The 22,153-nt window shown below is 28.0% G+C and overlaps 2 protein-coding genes across 2 annotated transcripts in view; one reads left to right on the top strand and one right to left on the bottom strand.

The window, feature by feature from the left end:
• Positions 1 to 1,786: 1,786 nt before the first annotated feature.
• Positions 1,787 to 16,174, bottom strand: LOC122509167 (NADH dehydrogenase [ubiquinone] 1 beta subcomplex subunit 7). Its single transcript, XM_043622999.1, has 3 exons — positions 15,968 to 16,174; positions 6,264 to 6,432; positions 1,787 to 1,980 (listed from the first exon to the last, which is right to left on the bottom strand). The coding sequence occupies exons 1-3, from the start codon at positions 16,080 to 16,082 to the stop codon at positions 1,884 to 1,886; spliced, it is 381 nt and encodes a 126-aa protein (XP_043478934.1). The 5' UTR covers positions 16,083 to 16,174; the 3' UTR covers positions 1,787 to 1,883.
• Positions 16,175 to 16,709: 535 nt separating this feature from the next.
• Positions 16,710 to 22,153, top strand: part of LOC122509176 (lysine-specific demethylase 4A-like) — a 56,754-nt gene continuing 51,310 nt past the window's right edge. Inside the window, exon 1 of the mRNA XM_043623017.1 lies at positions 16,710 to 17,043. The gene's annotated coding sequence lies outside the window, so the exon portion shown is untranslated. The remainder of the gene's footprint in view (positions 17,044 to 22,153) is intronic.

Raw genomic sequence — 22,153 nt, forward strand, 5'->3', positions numbered from 1 at the left:
GTTTTTCGCAAAAAAAAATATGAAGATGAATTCCAATAATTTTTTTTGAATGTTTGTTGAAATCCACACGAAAAACTAAATAAAAATGTATAACGCCAGTTCACTAGATTAAGAATTGAGAGAACCAGCAAGGGTTAAAGAATTTTCGAAGGTGGAACTATTGAATTAAATAAAAACTCACCGAATATAGAGTATTTTTGATAAACTTTCAGGATTTCTTATCAATTTTTTAATTTTTCCTTTAAATATACAAGAAATATAGAGTTGAAAGTACGCTATTTCTGAATTGTTGCGTACTTTACAACTTAATAACTCTGTTAAAGAAAAATAAAAAAATTTGGCACTTTCACAACTTTTAAATCACAACAAAATCTATACACTCAAAAATTTTCGTTTTGGTCCCGGGACTAATTTAAAAAATATAAAGGTTTAAAAATTGCACACTTTTTCAGGTTAAAACTATTTATTTTCTTAAAATTGAAGTTGGCTTTTAATTGTAAATCACGTTCCGATCATAGTGTTTAAATTAAAAGCCAACTTCAATTTTAAGAAAATAAATAGTTTTAACCTGAAAAAGTGTGCAATTTTTAAACCTTTATGTTTTTTAAATTAGTCCCTGGACCAAAAGAAAGTTATTGAGTTTATAGATTTTGTTGTGATTTAGAAGTTGTGAAAGTGCCAAATTTTTTTATTTTTCTTTAACGGAGTTATTAAGTTGTAAAAGTACGCAACATTTCAAAAATCGCGTACTTTCAACTCTATATTTCTTGTATATTTATGGAAAAATTAAAAAAGTGATAAGAAATCCTGAAAGTTCACGAAAAATACTCTATATTCGGTGAGTTTTTATTTAATTCAATAGTTCCACCTTCTCGTAATTAATTGATAAAAACGTCAAAATTAGGTTATTTGGCGGATCGACTTTAAAACATATTTTATCTATTATTTTTACATTTTTACTAGTTTTTTTATTAAAGAATAATTAATCAACTAATTTTAAACATGCAATCAATAAATCTTTTTGCACTTTTAAGAATTTTTCAATACTTTTTTAAATATTTTCTAATTGCTAAAAAAGTGCCATTTTTCCGCACCTTCTCCACTTTACACTCATATTTTAAGAAAAGTAATAAATATTTTAATATAATTCTTTTCATTTCGTTCTTCAGAGATCATACAGATTCATTTCTAAAAGTATCAATTTTTTAAAAAATTAGGCCGCAACGACTTTATTCAAAATATAATGGTCTGACCCATATAATTTTATTTTTAACAAATCTTCTGGACGAACCCTTTTGTACATAGTTTTTCAAAAGTTTGCAAAACCGCAATTTTTATATATTGAGGAAGCTAAATGGTCATGAAATGAACAACTTGTTTGTACTTATAACTTTGATATGGGTGTCTTTTAAGTCCACAATAAAGATGTTTTGTTATAATTATAAGTTTACTTCCCTAAAAAATATTTACCAGAACATAAGACTGTGCAGTACTTTCAAAAATGTTAAAAATATAGAAATTTTGAAATTATTTCTATTTTATAAATTGTTACTACAGTATTATGTAACTTTAAAATTTAGGTAAAAAGGAATTTTATTTAAATACCAAGTAGCGGTTTTTGAATATTCAAAATGGCGGATTCAATATGGTAGACGATATGTTTAAAATAAATGTAATTTTCCACTTTACCAGCTACGAAATTTTTCTCCATCACCAGTTACTTCTTTACTTTTAAAGGCCTGAACTTACAACGAATCATAATTTATAAATAATTCTTGAGCAACAATAATTTATTTATAATTTATTTACAATAAACATAAGGTATTCTTACAATTTCTAAGTTGCGAATAACAATCATAGTAAGTATCTACAAAGGAGTAACTTTAAGCAGCTTCAGCTTCCTGTGTACTATTTGATCGTCTCTTCTTCCTCTCTAAAAGTCGGCGCTCTCTTTCATATTCCTTCATTCGCATAACCCAACTAAAATTTAAATAAATCAGTTAGCCTGGCCCTACATTCAGTAAATACATATATTCTAAAAAAGTCTTCTTTTAAATATGTTACAATTCATAATTAAGATATTGTATTTCTTGTCATTCTTTAAAACATTTTGGACATTCGCGATTAAGAAAATCAAATTGAAAATAAGTTTTTAAATAAAATAAAAAAAAAACAAAAATTAAAAAATTTACACTTTTGACATAAACAAATAAAATTAAAAAAATGGATAAAGATAAATAAAATGAATCAAACACACAGGAAACATCGAAATCTAATTCAGAGGGAGATAATAAAAATAGAGAAAAAAGATCAAAGAAAAAAAATTCGGGTTTTATAAGAAGAAGAAAGAGAAATAATGAGTAAAACACAACAAGATTTCATGAATTCATGCGTGAGTTGGGAATGGAAGTAAAAAAAATAATAAGAGGTTTAGGTAAAATCGCGTCTAGACAAAAAGAAAATTTTGCCAAATGCACTACAGATAGAGCTAAAATCAGACAAAATATAGAAAAAAATGAAAGAGAAATTGAACAATTAGAAAGTAAACTGTAAAAACAAATTGATACGAGTATTGAAATAAATAAAAGGCAATATGAAGATTTAAAATTAAATATTGAGGAACCATTAAATGAGGTTACGGGAAAAATATGTGAAATGGATAGGAAATTAAGTACAGTACATTTGACTACGGAAGAGAATGCTATGGCAGTAATGAATAACGAAACTAAAATTAAAGAAATTTAAAAAACTCAAAATTTATTTTAACAAAGAATAAATAGACTAAAAACTAGTGACGTTACAACTAAAAATTTGTGGATTAGAGAGTATCCATTGCCAAAGTATTCCGAAAGTAATCAAGAACGTCCGATGGTATTTTTGAGAGAATTGCAAGATTACATAAGATTGAATGACATTTTAAATTCGGAAATTAAATATGTAATTCAAGCATGTTTAGATGGAATTGCTAAAGAGTGGTGGAATTTAGTTAAAGATGAAGATGATCACTTTGGTCATTTTAAAGAAAAATTTATTAATCGATTTTGGAATGAAGATATCAGATTTGAAATAAGTACTAATTTAAAATTTGGATCTTACAGACCAAACAGAAAATTGTCAAGGTCAGCATATGCAATCAAAAAAATAAACAAAGCGAAAGACCTAATTCCGTCACCCTTTGAAAGCGAAATTGTTTTGAAAATTACGAGATATTTTAGCCCTCGGAATGAAATCGTTTGAAGGATTGGGCTGATAAAAATTTGTTTGATCTACGAATTTCAGTCCGAGTTTAGGATAAAAAGGAGCTGTCTTGATAATCTCTTTACACTACAGGCAGTTATTCAAATTCATTTAAGGAATCCGGCAGCTGTGGTGTTTGCTACATTCGTCGACTTCAAGCTTTTCTGTTTAACTATCGACTGTTTTGGGAGAAATTGCATGGTCTTGGGCTTAGATCAAAAATCATTAATGTCTTAAAGGCTTCCGTTTCCGGTACCGTTTCGGTGTACTCGCGTTTGGAAAGAGTTAAGAGTTTTTTTTGAGAAATATAAAGGTTTTAAAAAAGGGTGGGTAGTGTAGAGTGCTGAGTGTGTAGTGTAATTTGCGGTAGTGTAAAGGAAAGGTATGTTGGTATAGAGTAGTGAATGTGTGAGTGATAAAAAAGGTAAAAAAGAGAAGTGTGTTTTGTGAGGTTAGGTTGCTTGAAGTGAGAGAGAGGAGAGAGAGACAGTGGAAAAATTTTGAGCATTTGAGTGATAAGGTAGATTTCTGGAATGGCTGAGTTTGACTCAAGTAGTGTTAGCGAGAATGAGAAAAAGGCGCGGGTATTTGAAAGGGGAATAGGAAAGAATGGAAAAAAGATGACGTGTGAGGATTGCATGGATTTGTTAGAATTAGTATGGATGATGAAGGACGCGATGGATGAAGGAGCTAAGAGAGTGAAGGAAAATTTGATGGATATATGTGAGGATGGGGAATCAAGGGACAAAGAGATAATGGAAATTGAAGAGAGGTTGGAGAAATTGCAGGAAATGTGGAATGAATGGGATAGTAAGTGGAAAAAGGATAAGGAAAGCATTTGGAGAAGAATGAATGGATTAGAAAAAATTATAAAGGAAGTGAATGAGGGGACTGAGAAAGTTGAGGGAAGTGAATATGAGAGGTTAAAGTGGAAAATGGGAGATTTGGCAAGACGAGTGGATGTAGTAGAAAATGAAAAAAGGAAAAAGAATGTAGTGATCAGAGGTATGAATGTAGGTGTGTTGGAGGGTAAAAGAGCAGTGGAAAAAGTGTTGGCGTGGGTGGGGGTTAATGTCACAGTGAAAATGGTACAAGCGTTAGGAAGGGGTGAATATGGGGTTCCAAAGTTATGGTTGGTGGAGTTGGGTAGTGAGGAAGAGAAAATGGATGTAATGAGGGTGAAAGGACGACTGAAAGGAAGTGTAATAAGAATAGATGAGGATAGATGTTGGAGAGAGAGAAGAATGCTATGGCTATTGAGAGAAAGAGCGTGGACGGAGAGAGTGAAAGGAAAACAGGTAAGAATGGGTAAGGATTGTATTTGGGTGGATGGGGTAAAGTATGTTGTGGGGGAGGATATGGGTGGAGTGATGGAAGTGTGTAAAGTGTGATAGACAGGTATAGGCTGAGAATGAGGTGAGAAGATTTTGCTTGGATGGATGGATGGATAAAAGTGGATGACTGGAGCGTGTAAGGGAGGTGAGAAAGCAGGTTTTTGGAAAAAGGGTGGGCGAATTGGGTTGAAGCCAGCATGGGCATAGAAGGAACTGGAAACGGAAGCCCGGCACTGGCGATAGGTTAAGAGCGTAAGGTAGAGAGCGAGGAGAGAGTTGCGTTTTTAGGTTAAGTTGTATGAAGAGAATGTTTAGTTGTAAGGATTTTTGTAAATATAGGTTAAGATTGTTATGTATGTACTTGGGAGTCTCGAACCCTACCTATTGTAGGGAGAGTAAATAAACTATAATTAATGTCTTAAAAAGTTTTTATTCGGTTGCTGTCACTTGTATTTAGACTATGAATGGTACTACGGAGTTTGTTAGAGTTCCTCAAGAAGGTCTACAGGGTGATGCGTTGAGTCCCTATTTATTTTTATTATTTATCGTAGACTTGGAAAAGTTTTTCATTGGGAGGGGTTGTAGATAACTTGCGATTAATTCTTCCAAGGCGGTATTGGTCTTGGGTTATGCAGACGATGTGGATCATTGGGAATCTGAATGGAATTCTTTAGAAGCCTTAAGCTTTAAAGATATTTGTCCATTAGATGAGTCGATTGACTTTGTTGACGTTGTTTAGTTTTGGGATGCTTGTTTTAATTTAAAAAATAGAACAGGAGAGCAGTCATTTAAAGAAATTTCTTCTTGTGTTCTCTGACTATTCTCTCTTCTCTTAAGCAATGCTTTTGTAGAGCGAGTATTCAGTATGATGAAAATCGTTAAAACTAGACATCGAAACTAATTGAACACTGCAATGTTAAATTCTATTCTCTTTTTGAGGCTACATTGTAAGGTAATATTTTTACATTACAACAATGTTAATCAATGCTGGCTTTCTCTTTCACAAAAAAATTCCTTATTTTGATTGATTGATAACCATAGATTAATTTTTCAGTTTAATAATGTGTGTTGCACCTAATTTCAACTAACGGAGAAATTAGGAGTTTAGCTCAAAAACAATGTACGATTGTCCTTCAGCCGAAAAAGCAAATTCTATACAAAATAACGAAGGCGAAAACGATTGTGACGAAAGAGGATCAATTTCGATTGACAATGAAGATATTGAAACGGTGCTAGATTTATTAGAAGACGACGATCCCGATAAATTCTTTGCTCTTTGGAAAATAATAAGTCATTATAAGTTTCACATAAAAGACAAAATTTGTTAATTTCATTAAATACTAAACTAACGATTGGGCACTTCCATGAAAAAAGCGTCCGTGTGTCACTATGATTAAATAGACTATATCTTTTTTCCAATTATTATTAAAGTAAATTCTCTTTTAATTATGATACATTAGGAAATATAAGAAAATTTTCAATTTCAATTTTACAGCATAATGTATCAAAGATATACTATTTTTAATGTCGTGACGCACGGACAAAAATGTCCGCTTTTTCGTGTCAATGCCCGATTATTACGATGATTATGAAAACAATGTAAAAATTAGTGAAATTTCAAAATACTAATTAAAGTTACAATTTTTTTACGAGAAACATCCTGTAAACCAATAAAATTTAATGAAGACTTACTCGTCCACTATGCATTGTTGAAGTTTATCTTTTTCTGGATTGCATCTTAGAACAAATGGCATATTACGTGCACGACATGCTTCCAGCGCAATGTAGAAATGAGCACAATAATCACGAAATTGTTGTGGCACATTATTTGCTCTTAATTCTTGCGTTGTAGCAACCATAACTAAAACAAAAAATATTTTTATTTAATAATTGTAATTTCATAGTTAACGAAAATTTTTAAACATAAAAAAGAATTTTCCCTCTTCTTTCTCGTAGTATAAGTACTTACCGTGGATCCCTGTTTAAAAAAATTATTAAAATGGATAGGATTTGATAGAATTTTCTTCCTTCACTCCTTGAAATTCGAATCCAATTTAATCAAATATTGAAAATCCAATCCACTTCTATCCAAAGTAGAAAATTAAATCCATTCCTATCATAAGTTTTAATGTATTATTATCTATCAAAGTTAATAATATACTAAAATCCATTATTTCTCTATTAAAAGGTTTGGATACAAATTCTATGAAATTCTATGAGTCGAAAAGTCTTATAATTTTCTATCCATGAGTTTTGATTGAATACCTATCAAATTCTTTCAACATGAAAATACTATATTTCTCTATCAAAGATTTGGATACAAATTTTATCAAATCCTATGATCCTAGATATATCTTATAGTTTTCTATCCATGAGTTTTGATTGAATACCTATCAGATTCTTTCAACATGAAAATCCAATATTTCTGTATCAATATTTATATATCAATATTTATATTCTGTCGGTATCGTCAATGTTCCTTTTCATCATACGTTGTAGGTTTGTCACATTTAATTTTTCGTTTTTTCTCAAAATTTCTTATTTCCTTCTCGCAATCGTCATTTTTATATACTTCAGGTCACTTACGCTCTTTATAAATATTCGCAACTTTGCTTACACGGAAAGAAATCTGCTAGTATTATACCATTGGGCGGCCAATAGACTTATGCCATCTGACCACACCACTACTTTTCAGGCTGAGTAGATGAAATTAGTACATCTCTGCGTAGAATAATACTATGCAGCGATGGACTAATAGCATCTACTCGCCTGAAAAGTAGTAGTGGGGGTCCGATAGAATAAGTCTATTGGCCGCCCAATGGTATAATACTAGCAGATTTCTTTCCGTGTAGGAATCTTTAAATCGAAAGTTTAAAAAAAATGTATTCACGGTAAGCAAAATGTATTCACCGTAACCCACCAATACGGTTTTGTCGCGAAAACGCATTCACAGAACGTCTCCACCAATACTTTTTCTCTATTCTGAATTACTTTTTTTTACTGGAACATACAGTACTTATACATACAAACAGTAATAATTAAAATAGTAATTTTACCGAATGACATTAAACCGAATGCTATTAATCCCGAAAAAATTCTATTAAATGTAATTAAAATTAAATGTACCAATTACCGAAATTATGAATTTATAAATTTATGTTATGTTTTTAGAAATGAACGCACTGCAGAAAGAAGTATCTTAATTTAAGATGTTTTGGTAGTCATTTCTAAGATGTTTTGGTAGACACTTTTTAGTTACTTGAAACATCTTAATTTAAGATGTTAAAAGTATCTTCGTACACATTTTCTATGGTATTTTTGGGGCAAAAAGTTTTGAGGTTAACTATGGGCTCTTATGGAACACACTATATGTATCTTAGTTTTTAGTAACTTACACTTATGGCGCATCTTACGATTCTCAAGTAACTTATCGCTAAACATCTTATTGCAACAGAAACATCTTAATTTAAGATACTTTAAAGAACTTACAAAAGTATCTTACTTTCCCAGTAAAAAAAGAAGTATTGAGTGGAGCGTTTAGGAATTTAGTGAAGCTCTGAGCCAATACGGATTCAAGTAAAAACCGTATTGGGACGTCTGACTCAATCTTTTTTTCATCCGCCGAATACGGTCTTATTTTAGCATTAAAATTAAAATCACAAGACCAGAGTACACATTATAAATTGAAAGCACAATTGTCCTGGAATGTAAAAATGCCGATTTCGATAAGAAGCAGTGAATATTTGTTAAAAATTGGTAAAAGCAAAGTTTGATAAGCGCGACTGAATTTACCATGTGAATAAATGAAGTGGTAATTTTAAATGGACGAAATGGACTGAAAGAAATCTACTGTTACCGACAGAAAGTTCCTAGAGAATTGTGGTAAATTCAACAAAACAATGAAATTTCATTGTTTAACAATTCTCTAGGAACTTTCTGTCGGTAACAGTAGATTTCTTTTCGTCCATTTAAACTTACCAATTCATTTATTCACATGGTAAATTCAGTCGCGCTTGTCAAACACTCAATACTTCTTTTTTTACTGGGTTTCTAAGATGGAAGAAATATCTTCATCACTATGCTAAAACGTATAAAGCATCTTAAATATCAGTAAGATGCTTTAGAAAACATCTTATTTTAAGATGTAAGATACCATTTTTCCATCTTACATCTTATTTTAAGATATCAAAAAAGACACCTATTTTTGCAGTGCATATAATTCTTAATTACACAGGGACACAAAAAAATAAAAAAGTCAAAACCCAGAGGTTACACCCCCCTATCCCCATGTTTTTGGGGTCGCTAAACCGAATATGACCATGAAAAATTTTTTTCATCGGCCATTTTCCCGCTACCACCCCCTTACACCTGCTCCCGGGGGTTGGAATTTCAGTTTAAAAAAAAATGGAGTAGGGTGTCTATTCCTATCTTTTTTGGGTCGCTAAAACCAAAAAAGACTACCAAAAACAAATTCTTCCCTTCCTTAACCCCCTATAACCCCCTTAACAACCCCGGGGGAGGGGTCGAATTTCGAATAACACAATTTAAAACAAATGTAAAAACCAATCTAAAAGAGCGAATGCGTGTTTTAAAGGTTGCTGGTATCATCAGTTGAGGTCGATGATGGAGTCACTGGTCGTTTTATGCGACTTGTCGGTCCCAATACTCTTTTGCAATATTATATAGAACCATCTATAAACACTAAGAACCAAATGAAGTGATAAAAAACAAAAGAAATTATGAGAAACTTACGTTTTGACAACACTCTTTAACAATTAGGAAGAAAAAATTGTGTTCCTTATAGCCCCGCCGTTTGTGAATTTGGTTTTTGTCTCATAACATCAACAATTTTTCAAAAGCAAGTAACACAATTTATTGATACACGGCGCCGATAGCATCAATTCCAACCGAAAAAAGAGTTTTGTTTCTAATAGCCCCAGTTTACGGTAACAATATTTATTTCGTTAAAAAAGCATTCGGTAAAAATATTTTCGGTATAATATCATTCGGTAACAAATTTTTCGGGAAAGTTGATTCGGGGAAACTTCCTTCGGTTTATATTTAAAGTGTACTGCAAAAGTAAACAGTAAAAGTATTGCCTGTTAATATGTATATTTTATTTCAAATTAGATATTGGGCAATAGGAACATCATTTTGTACTTCAACACTCCAAGTCTCAAAGATTTCTTCAGTCACTTAGACTTGCAGGCTTCGAAGTGACACACTTTTCCACTTTTTTGACACTTTTTTTGGTCAAGCCTACTTTTTGCTACTTATTTTGTCAAAAAGCTACTAAATGCTACTTTTTTCCAAAAAAGGTAAAAAAAATTTACAGAATTCAAGAATTTTAGTTTTTTTGGTGAATTTCGTAGATTTCAAAACACCCGTCAAGTGAATTAAATTTATTATTGGACGCGTGATTATAATATACATTATAATAATCGTAAGTTTCCTTTCCGTTAGCAAATTATCTGCATTCATTTGTTTGTTTTGAAAATTAAATTTTGTGGGTTAAGTATTGGCATTTTTTATATTTTTTAAAAAATCTGAAGAAAGTTTTTTGACTAATTTAAAGATTTCTGAAGGTAAATAAGAAAAGTTTGAAGATTTGTCGTTTTAATCATCTATAGCAGCACTGTTATTGTGTTTAATTCAATTTTTAACTTTACAACCATCATTTGCTCTAAAGGTAAATACTTTTCTATAATTTAATGTTAACATTATTTCAATATTATTGAAAAAAATTATTTGATAGGTATAATTTACATTCAATTGAATTATATTTTTTTAAATTTCTTAATTACAGAATATTTAGTTTTTTAACTTTTTAATAATTTTTTAACTTGCAAAATTCTAAATAATGTAATTGTTAAAAATATACCTAATAGGGTAAATGCACTAGTAGTCGGACACTTAAGGATACAATCTTAAATTATGCTTTTTTTCTTGAAATAGCAAATATCTACTGTGTTTATAAGCACATTATTAATTAAAGGAGTTCTTCAGGATTAAAAATCATATAAATTTGTTACAAATAGTTGAGTATTTAATAAAATATAAACATTTTAATAAAAAATTACGAATGCTTTAGTAGTCGGACACTTTCTCCCCTTGTTTCTATAGTCGGACATCTGTCAGATATTTTGAATTTATAAAGTAAAAAAGATAATTTTTTAATTGCTATCTGCTGGAAAATCGAATTAAAGCATATTAGAAGTTATTAATATAATATTTAAACCCTATAAGTTTTAATATTTATGATTAATTGTCAACAAAACTTTGTGCCACTCATCGCGCTACTCGAAAATGGTTGTATCTATAGTCGGACACCATGATTTTTAAAGCATTAAATAAAATATTTCTTGTTTAATTATTTTCGAAAATAACACTATTTTAATAAAATATAAACTTCACACATTCGTCTAGTATACTTTTTAAAGCAATTATCACAATGCATTATTATTTATTTGTCAAAAAACACGAAAGTGTCCGACTACTAGTACTGTCCGACTATACCCGCACTTACCCTATTTATTTTTCATAATTTTTGACAGATATAGGGTAAATGCACTAGTAGTCGGACACTTAAGGATACAATCTTAAATTATGCTTTTTTTCTTGAAATAGCAAATATCTACTGTGTTTATAAGCACATTATTAATTAAAGGAGTTCTTCAGGATTAAAAATCATATAAATTTGTTACAAATAGTTGAGTATTTAATAAAATATAAACATTTTAATAAAAAATTACGAATGCTTTAGTAGTCGGACACTTTCTCCCCTTGTTTCTATAGTCGGACATCTGTCAGATATTTTGAATTTATAAAGTAAAAAAGATAATTTTTTAATTGCTATCTGCTGGAAAATCGAATTAAAGCATATTAGAAGTTATTAATATAATATTTAAACCCTATAAGTTTTAATATTTATGATTAATTGTCAACAAAACTTTGTGCCACTCATCGCGCTACTCGAAAATGGTTGTATCTATAGTCGGACACCATGATTTTTAAAGCATTAAATAAAATATTTCTTGTTTAATTATTTTCGAAAATAACACTATTTTAATAAAATATAAACTTCACACATTCGTCTAGTATACTTTTTAAAGCAATTATCACAATGCATTATTATTTATTTGTCAAAAAACACGAAAGTGTCCGACTACTAGTACTGTCCGACTATACCCGCACTTACCCTAATTATTATTTGAAATAATTACTATATTATTAAAGACTACAACATAAATTTAAATTATTAAAATATATTTTACAAAATAGTAATTTAATACAATTTTTATTTCTTATAATTTTTATTACATAAAAATATTGTCTAATATGTTTATTTTATAAACTTTTAACGTGTCTTACTTTTTATGTTTTTAATTAATAGGTGATTCATAGAAAATTCAACAAATCAATGAAAATCTATATTGTCAATTTTTTCAGTTAAAAATAATTGGGTTGGTAGACAGTTTTCCCAATAGGTTTTTTTTCCAATGGACGTTTTTCCCAATGAACATAATTCCAAAAAAAGTATATGGTGATAAAGAAAGTATCATACAGGTAAAAGTAGTTCATATAAATGATTTATTATTATTACAATAAAAAAATTATAAATAGTATGGAATTTAAAAATTTTTTTGGAATTTTGCCTGTTTTTAAAGATTTTTGAGAAAATTTTGTTCTAGCCATTGTTTAGGAACAGTAAAAAATTTTTTGACTAACAATTGTTAGTAAACAGAAAATAAAGTTCGCTTAAAAAATAATTTTTCATTTCCTGCTGTTTATCGGCTGTGGCTACATTTATTAATTGTGAATTAAATTCATTTCGATGACCCAGATATTAATTATTATTGTTCTTGTCATAGTTTAGGAACAATAAATAATTTTTTTTAATTTAAAAAATTTCAGGAATTTTGCCTATTAAAGATTTTTAAGAATATTTTAACTTAAAATTAAGGAAGAAAAATTTTTGGTCTTTTATTCTTATTAGGTTTTTGGTATTTAGAATTTTTGAAAAAATTTTAGAGCTGAAGATGTGTTATTGGGCCAGAAATTTTTTTAATTTTTGACTGGAATTTCATAAGTATTTAACAGGAAAATCCTGGAAAAAGCCTAGAATTTTATATTTATCATTTTGTGGCAACCTTGTTACTACATAACAATGAAGTTAGTTTATTACATCTTATATATTTACTACGAAGAAAATATTTTGGGAAAAATGTCCATTAGGAAAAAATAAAATTTTGGAAAATATGACCATTGGGAAAAACGATTATTGAGAAAAACGCCCATTGGGAAAAATAACTATTGGGAAATGCAGATTGGGAAAACTGTCCCCCTACCAAATATTTACATCAAATATCTATTCTCAATATTTAAATAATGTTAAAATTAAATTATGGACACATACCTGCCGAGTAATAAATAATTATAAAGTTAAAAACTTAATTAAACAATCAATGTATAGAATTAAAATTTGGGGGCTATCATACGCCTAAAATTTACCTGAAATTTTGTTCTTTGTTTCTAAAATGAATTATGAATATTTTTCTTTAATGTGATGCTTCATTATTTATATTACATCTTGTAATTAAATAATTAATGCAAATTATACTTAGTATTTTTACGACAGATAATTTGTTTTCCAAAAAAATTAGAATTAAAAGTTGTTTAACTTTATCATATTTAAATTAATTTAATTTTTTGCAGTATGTTAATTTCGAAAGATACGGAATTCTTTGTTTAAAAAGCTAAATGAATAATTATTTTTTGAATTTTTAGAATAATTTAAAATTTTCGTAATCAAAATTATTTTTAAAATAAAAGTATAAAATATGGAACATAATATTTCTGTTTAATGAATTCTATGACAAATGATATTTATGTTAAATGGTTTTTGTGTACAATGAAATTTATGTCAAATAATGTGCATATTATGTGAATTTTAAGTTAAGTAGTTTTATATCAAATACCTATTTGGTCAAAAAAGATTTCGGGAATAAGCATGCGTCTCATTTATACACTCTTTTAGTAAAGAAAATTAAAAGTTTTATTTTTCTTTATAAACCTTTACACATTTTTCTTCAAAGGATCTTCGTATAGTTGGTTTCGTTTTTAGAATATATAATACAGAATCACTCCTTTGCTTATATCTGGACCTGTAAATACATCTTTGTGAAGAGTTTTAAGCGAATCCGTTAAATTTTTTAAAAATATGTCGCCATATTACATCCGCCATTTTGAATTTCGAAAATCTGACATCGGATTCGTAATTAGCGACCTCAAAAACCCCCGAGTAAAAAGTTTCAAGCGATTCCGATCAATTTTTTATTTTGACAGCCGCCATATTGGATCCGCCATTTTGAATTTCGAAAATCCGACATCGGTTTTCTAATCAACGATCCCAAAATATTAAGAATCAGATGCTTAAGTTAAAGTACTTTCCAATTATTCTTTTCTTCCTTTTTTCAGTATTTAGGTCGTGTAACCTAAACTTTAAATTGTTGTATCTTAGTAAAAAAAAGTCGGATGGGATCGGGTGTAGAATATTTTGAAAGGTGAATAATAGTACTTTCTTTTAAAATTTGTTCCAATGATTAAAAAAAATTTTTGTGGATTTTATTAAGAGTCGAATGTTGCAAAAATGACCTTTTCCACTCTTTTAGATTAGAATATCTCAAAATCCTTACGTGATAGAGGAATTTCGCTGTCAGTTTTGGATTCAGGGTGACAAATTACATCGGAAATGACATATCCTGTTTCTGGGTCTGATAAAATTCTAAATTTTGTAGGCCTGTGTAATTTATTATTAAAGATAAAACTGCGTGATGAAAAACCTGGCAACTTAGCAATGCAAAATTTTTGAAAAATCTTTCTTTAGTGGGGCCTGCCTATACTATAAAGCTGCCAGTAGATAATGGTTATACAATGGTAATTTAATTATTTCTCTTAAAACACAGAAAAAATATATTTTTATTTTTATTGTTAATGTTAGAATTTTTCGCTGATTAAGAATTATAATTATGAAAGAAGATTTCGACTATATCAGCAAATAGTGACATCTATTAGATGTCGATTAAACTCTTTGGTTTAAAGTTAGGTGTTTTCTTAAGATAATTTATTATTTGCAATTCTTAAAAAGTTGTAGTGGAAAAATTGAAAAATACCGAATTTTGACTAAAATTTATTACGAAAAAAATGGTTTTTGCGGAAGTCATATATAGGTCAATTTTTGACATATTTCTTTAAAAAATTTTTAGGTTCCCGTAGGAGTTCGAAGTACCAAATTTAGGTACTTTATTTTTACTCGTAAATGAAGGGTTTAAGCAAACTACAATAACATATTTAATTAGAGTTGCCACCTCTTCGGGCCTCGCCCGGAGACTCCGGGCTGCGAAGTAGATCTCCGGGTCTCCGGGCCGCAAGTAAATTCTTCCGGTCTTCGGTTATTTAAAAAAAAAACTTTTAATTTTAAGTATTGAAACAATAACACATCATGACTGAATTAGTAACTATTCTCCATATTCTTTATTGTATGGTAGAAGCTTTAGGGAGCATTTACACCTTATAGTCAAGAAAAATTCTCCGGTCCGAGAGCCGCGATGAGGTGGCAACCCTAATTTAATAGTCATATGATATATTAATAAAAAAAGTTATATTGATTCCAATTAGTGCTGTCACATGATTCAAACGACAAATCTTCAAACTTTTCTTATTTATATTCAGAAATCTTTACACTATATGGTCAAAAAAATTTCTACAGATTTTGGTTATAATTTTTTCTAAAATATAATAAATGAAATTATAATTCACAAACAATTTTGCTTCCTAACTTTTTAAATTAATTTTCTTTTTAATTGTTTTAAATTTGAAAATTAATGTACAAAAAAAATACTAAATTCTTGCAAAGTTTTTATCAAAAAATTTTGACGTAAAAGTATATTTAAACTATAAAAACTGAAACTTTGCAAACAGTATGAAAGAGAATTTCCCAAAATTTGACAACGACCCTATTATGAAAACAAACTTTCATATAATACTCATAAACTTTCAACAAACAACTTTTTTAAATTTTTCTTTAGTTAATAGATAATTTTTGAAAAGAAACTGTGCAAATATTTACAACAACAATTATTGTTAATAATGGTAATTTCAAAGAACGAAAAAAACCAATGAAAGTATGTGTTATGTCACTATCATTTTGGGTTTAGTCCAAGAGGTCAAAAAAAAATAAACATAAATAAACATCACTTTTTCAAATATGAAATTGTCAAAAAAATTTAAAGAATCATTTCTATTTATGTTTAGAAAATTAAAGAAAGTAATAAAATTTTGAAGAGTGAAATCTAAATAAATATTGCACATTTGAGGTTAAGTTAATGAATTCTCACCTCTTTCTTTTCTACCATTTGGAAATCCCATCAAAGGATCAAAAGTTGGTGGTGCCAATGCTTTAGGCATTGTATCTTGATGGGTGAAATATGTTCTCGTCCAATTTGAACCCATTTTATGTATCTTTGAAGAAGAGACAATTAAAAAATAATAACAATTCTTGGAATCTTTTTTTGTGTCCCGTACTAAACTATAAAGGTGCGTTCAGACCTTGCCTTAGATGTTCGAATCTTGAACAATCAAATGATCGATTCTCGTTTCTTTCCTTCTCTTTTTAAAATAAAAAATTAGCAATTTAAAAAAATAGAATAAAAAAATTTTTCAAGAAAAGTAAAATATTTTTATTAAAAATACTGGAAAAAATTAAAATAGAATTCATAAGAAAATTCGGAATTTTTGTGTTTGCCTCATAAACTATGAAATCACCACGAATTTTGATACAAAACCTTCAATTTTTTCTATTTCTTATACAATAATTTCTTATTTTTAAATAACTTAATTCTTCTATTTATTTTATTTACACTCAAGGCCTAGTTACAAAACGTTCAACCAATAAGAATTTTCTATTAGAATTATTTCCATTGAATCGGAAGGTGTTATTGGCTAAACTTTTTCCCTTTTTAACGAAATTATTTACTTTCTCGTTCACTCCAATTGTCTATCTCTCTTTCACTCTAAATTCTGCCTGCGCTTGGCAGCTGAGACCATTGTGTACGCTGCTTTATACTCGAGCCCTGACGAATACACAGAATGTGATCACTGATCAGCGCCAGCGCAGATTCTTGCAGATTGTAGCTGATTTATGTCGATTACAGACGTAGTTTTTTGGCGTCGGAAATAACAAATAATGATTTGATGTTTAATGTAATAAGTTTTGTGAAATCGAACTTGTAGAATTTTTGTTTGTGCCAATATGAATTATAGTGATTGAGTGAAAGTGTTTAGTGTGACAGAGTTTTCACTCAAGAATGTAACAATCGAGTGGTGAAATTCGCTGTTCGCGATTTTCTCGGAGTCGGCTGATTGCGCTATTTACATCAGTCAAAATTGAAAGTTTTTAAATAGCCGAGACTTGGTAAGTGAAATTTTCTTTAAACTCTTCTTCAAATAAAAGCGATGTTTTGATTTAGACACTTTTTTTCCAACTAGTGTACGACTTGACCTGTCACTTAGAAAAACATCCATTTTGTTTACGCTCTCTATGCAGGAGTTTGATGTCTTTTGTGTATATAATATAAACAACGCTAGTCTAGTATTTCATAAAGCAGCATTTATTACCAATTATTTCTTTTTTTGTGCAAAAAACAAACATATCGCAAAGTTAAGGTTTTATTTACACTTTTTTCTTGTGAAATATCCTCCCTGTGTGTCGGAAGACAAGGCATGTAGTATTTGATGTATATACTTGATTGTGTTTGTGAGGTGAGAGCATTTCTCAAATGCACACTTATGCATGTACAGCTTCTTTTCCATGTCTCAGTTATTAAGAAATAATTTTTTACGTACGTTAATAAAATTACTTTTTAAATCGAACCTTTTTATAGTTTAATTATTATTTTTAAAAATTAGATTTACCTAGTATTATAATTAGGTATCAAAATTCTAAAGTTCGTCCCTGTTGAAAATCGATGTAATGGTGTCAGATGCGAATGTTTTTTGAAAACATTTTTTCTTCTTCTTTTGAGAAAACTAAATTTTAATTTTAAACATATATGTTTAATTGTTCATAAAATTATAAATACTTTTGTTTTCCATTAAAAGTACATTTTAATAATAATAGATTTTAATATTAAATTATGAAACATTCTAGAATTAGAAAATATGTTTGTTTGATTATAAAATAAAGACAAAGTAAAAAAAAACAACATTTAAATGTTATTGACATAAAATTAAATTAGTAAATTAATTAAATAAATTTTGAAGTTAAATCTGTTAAGCAATTATCAGTGATTATATTTTTGTAATATTCATTATTACAATAAAAAAGAATAAATTAGAAAGAATATATTAAATATAATTTTTTAAACAATCATTTGTTTAATTCTAATTAATTGGTTGGTGCTGCTCCCTCTTGAAAATTCAATACTTTGAAGGGGGGGATTCATGTTCGATATTATATTCAAAAACAAAAAGTGTTCATCTTTCCCAGAATCTCTTGCCTGCAATTGTTGTTGTAGAAGAACACCAATAGCACGTGCGTCTGCTGCACCTCCATAATAGAAATCCGATTTGTCACGTATTCTGAATTTCATGTTTCTTAACTTCAAATTCCCTTTTAGTAAATATTTTATATACTTTTTCACACTTAGCTGAAGACAAATTTCTAATAAATAATTTCTGAAATTTTTTATTTATTTATAAAAATTTTTTAAAAATTTTATAATAATAAAAAACTTTGTAAAATCAGTGATTAGTTTTTTTTAAGGTTTTCAGTTATTAAATAATCTGACAATGAGTTAGCTTTTTTTTATTTTAAAATTGAATAATTTAAAACCCAGAACCGTATTGTTTTATTTTTTATCAACAAATTTTTAATTTGTCACATGAAATATTCATTTCTTTCACAAAATGTTTCTCTATAAAAATTAGTTTTTATATTTATAGTAATTGATTTCCCCGACTTCGATCTTTTGAAATTTTTTAAAGGGGTTCTAACATTAAAATGTTTAAAATACCTGTTTAATTGTGAAAAATTCTGAACTAAACTAAATTTTTTAAATTTAAAGAGATTTGCTCCTAAGATTTGCTTCACACCTTTTTTCGGAGCGTATCTCAAATAATCTCACAAATTTTAACATAAATTTTTGTTATTAATAAAATTAAAAATTAATAACTTATTTTATTAACAATTTACTTGAAGGATTTTATATTTTTTGTCGTAATTAGCTAAAAACATACGCCAAAACAATTTTATTTTTGGGTCTGGAATTTTTTAAAAAATGGTCTGGAAAACCTAGAAAAGTCATGGAATTTTAAAATCGATGTTTTGTGGCAACCCTGAATATTAAAAAAATTTGTTTTCAATTATTTTCATAAATAATAAAACTCATGGCAGAATTTCAATTATTTTTAATACAATTTGAATCTAATTTCTCGAAAAATGTAATTATTCTTAAACATTTTATTAAAATTCATCAAAGAAATTTAATTATTTTACACGGAGAAACTTTTTCTTATAATATTAAATATATTTGGTTATGTTTATTCTAAAAGTACGTTAGAATGTGAGGATTTTTCGTGCGTTGTGCTAATAATTTCAACATTAATACGAAAATATGATAAGTTCGTTATATATTAAGCAACCTTCGGTGTACAAAAATTACTATCTGCATTAGAAATAGTCTTATTTTTCTTTAGAAAAGAATAAAATGCTAGTTTTTGTTTGTGAAATAATACGGTAATTCTAACCTTTTTTCCACATATAGATAGAATATATAACAGACATTCTAACGTAACATACCAATTTTGGAAGGACTGCGGGCGGACTTAACCGATTTCGCCCGAGCATCACCGAGTCCATCACCTGACGTCGCGAACTAACCCTAATGTTTTCGAAGTTGAAATTCACACGTGTATGAAAGAAAAAAACCTTTTATTAATAAACGTGAATGTCTCCTCATGCCAAATTAAATTCAAGAACTGTTCCTCAATATAACATAATTTTTTTCACGACTTTTACTTATTTACATAATTTGATTAGTAAGTTATTTTAAAAAATGCTCTCTCTCGAAGGCACATATTTTTCCACTCGTTTAATATATAAGGACGATTCAGCTGTGTACTTCTAACGAATCGTGCGATCTTTCGGTTTCCGTGACCAATCGTCGTGTCTTTACTTGCGTGTGCGTGTGTGCGTTAATAATATAGGTTAGGTTCTTACGTCGTGTTAAATATATTTACCTACAGTTACAGTGACATACACTAATGCCATCTACCATCAGATCCAAGTATCACTATCGTCTCTATGAGTATCTATAGACAATTAATTTGTTGTGTTTCTTTTTAATTCATGGCTTTCCCAACTTTGCAAAAATTATTATTTTCTTTCTAAAACAACATACTAATTTTCGTTAGTTTCCTTATGAAGAACTGTAAAATATATACTGAATGAGTGTTTTTGATAGTCTCAATAGCAATTTCTATAACCTATGTCGTTTTTCCCTTGAATCTAACCTAACATACTAAAATGTCTCACCAGTTTTAAGAATTAGTGGTATTAAAAGTTTCTCCGTGTAAAAATCTTTGCTATAATTTATTTATTAGAATTTAGGTATTATTGTCAATACATTTTTAATGAAATTTCTTGAAAGAATTAAATTATTTTCAAAAATTATAATGAAATTCTTTTTAACAATTCAATTTTTTTCAAAATAATTTTAATAAAATTCTTCGTAGAAATTTAATTAATTTTAATAATTTATCAAAATTCAATTATTTTCAATATCTACTATTTCAATAAAATTTCACAAAAGAATTCAATTATTTAAGAAGAAATATTAAAATTCGTCTCAATAAGAATTCAATTATTTTTTCAAAAGTAATAAAATTCTTCTCAGAAATTCAATTATGGTGAAAAGTTAAAAAAAAATTCTATTCAAAATTTCAATTATCTTTATATAAATAATAAAATTTTTCTCCAGAATTAAATTATTTTCAAAAACATTTCTCAATTTAATAAAATTTGTTACAGACATTCAATTATTTTTAATACAATTTTAATCTAATTTCTCGTAGAATTTTCTAAAAAAATTGATTTAAAAGTGAATTTCAGTTAAAATTTTACATAATAATTGAATATTAAAAGCATTATAGCTTAAATTTTTCGAAGTAATTGAAATTTGAAAAAGTTTCAAATAGAAATCTTTAAAAATCTGAATTTTTCATATTTTTAAACTAAGAATTCTGTAGAATTTTTTTTTTTCAAAAAGTTTAATTTAAATTATTCGAAGTTTTTATTTTCAAATATATATATTAATTGAAGAATTGAATTCCTTAGAGGATTTTTTTATTCATGAAAATAAATGAATTCTCGCGATGAATTTTATTGAAATTTTAAAAAATTCTAATTAAATTCTTTTGAAGAAATTCTTTGAATTTTTTTAAAATAATGGAGTTTAATGAAATATATTTAAATGTTGTTTCTTTAATAATTTTAATTTTAAATTTTGAAAGCAATTGAATTTTATATGAAGAAAAATTTTCTTAAAATTGTATTGAAAATAATTGAATTCCTGAGAAGAATTTTAAATTCTTGTTGAAATTGAATTATTTTATGGAAATTTTTGAAAATAATTTAATTTTTTCGCGAAATTCTATTCAGATTGAATTAAAAATAATTTAATTCTTGCAAAGAATTTTAGTATTTATAACAATAGTTGAATTGTTTCGAAGAATTTATTAAAATTTTAGGAAATAATTGAATTTTATAGAAATATTTCAAAATATTTGAATTCTACTGAGGAATTCAATTAAAAATGTTTTGAAAATAATTGAATTCCTGCAAGCAATGAAAAATCGAGTCAAAGTATAGTTTACTAATTAACTCGCTCGCGACGGTAGAGTGGGGTAACTCGGAGATAGATGTGCGGCAGCCGCACGCGACAGAATTCGCTTCAAGTTGTCAAATTTTTTCAAATTGCTATAACTTTGGTACAAATTTATGAATTTCAATCATTATTTTTTAAAATTGGGCTAACTTTTTCTCAGGATTTACAATCTTATTACTTTTTTAAAAAAATTATTAATAATATGAGAAAATTAATATTACTTTTTTTTAATTTTTATTTTTGTAATTTAAAAAAAAATTTTAATTCAGAATTCTGAGAGTTCGAAAAAGAGTTCTGGCATCGTCATAAAGAGTTCTATAAGAATTTCTAATGACATTTTGTTCTAAATCCAAAATCAAAAAAATTACTGGACTTTAAAATTTTCAAAATTTTAAAATTCAGAGTTCTAAGAGTTCTGAAAAGAGTTCTAGCATCATTGCGAAGAGTTCTAGAAGTAATTCTTATGACATTTTTCTGTAAGCCAAAAATCCTAAAATTTACAAAACTTAAAAAATTTCAAAAAATTTCAAAAATTAAAAATTTAGAGTTATGAGAGTTCTGATTAGAGTTCTGGCATCCTCATAAAGAGTTCCATAAGTATTTCTAATGACATTTTGTTCTAAATCCAAAATCAAAAAA

The sequence above is a fragment of the Leptopilina heterotoma genome, unplaced genomic scaffold, assembly GCF_015476425.1.
Source record: "Leptopilina heterotoma isolate Lh14 unplaced genomic scaffold, ASM1547642v1 Lhet_115, whole genome shotgun sequence".
Lineage (NCBI taxonomy): Eukaryota > Metazoa > Arthropoda > Insecta > Hymenoptera > Figitidae > Leptopilina > Leptopilina heterotoma.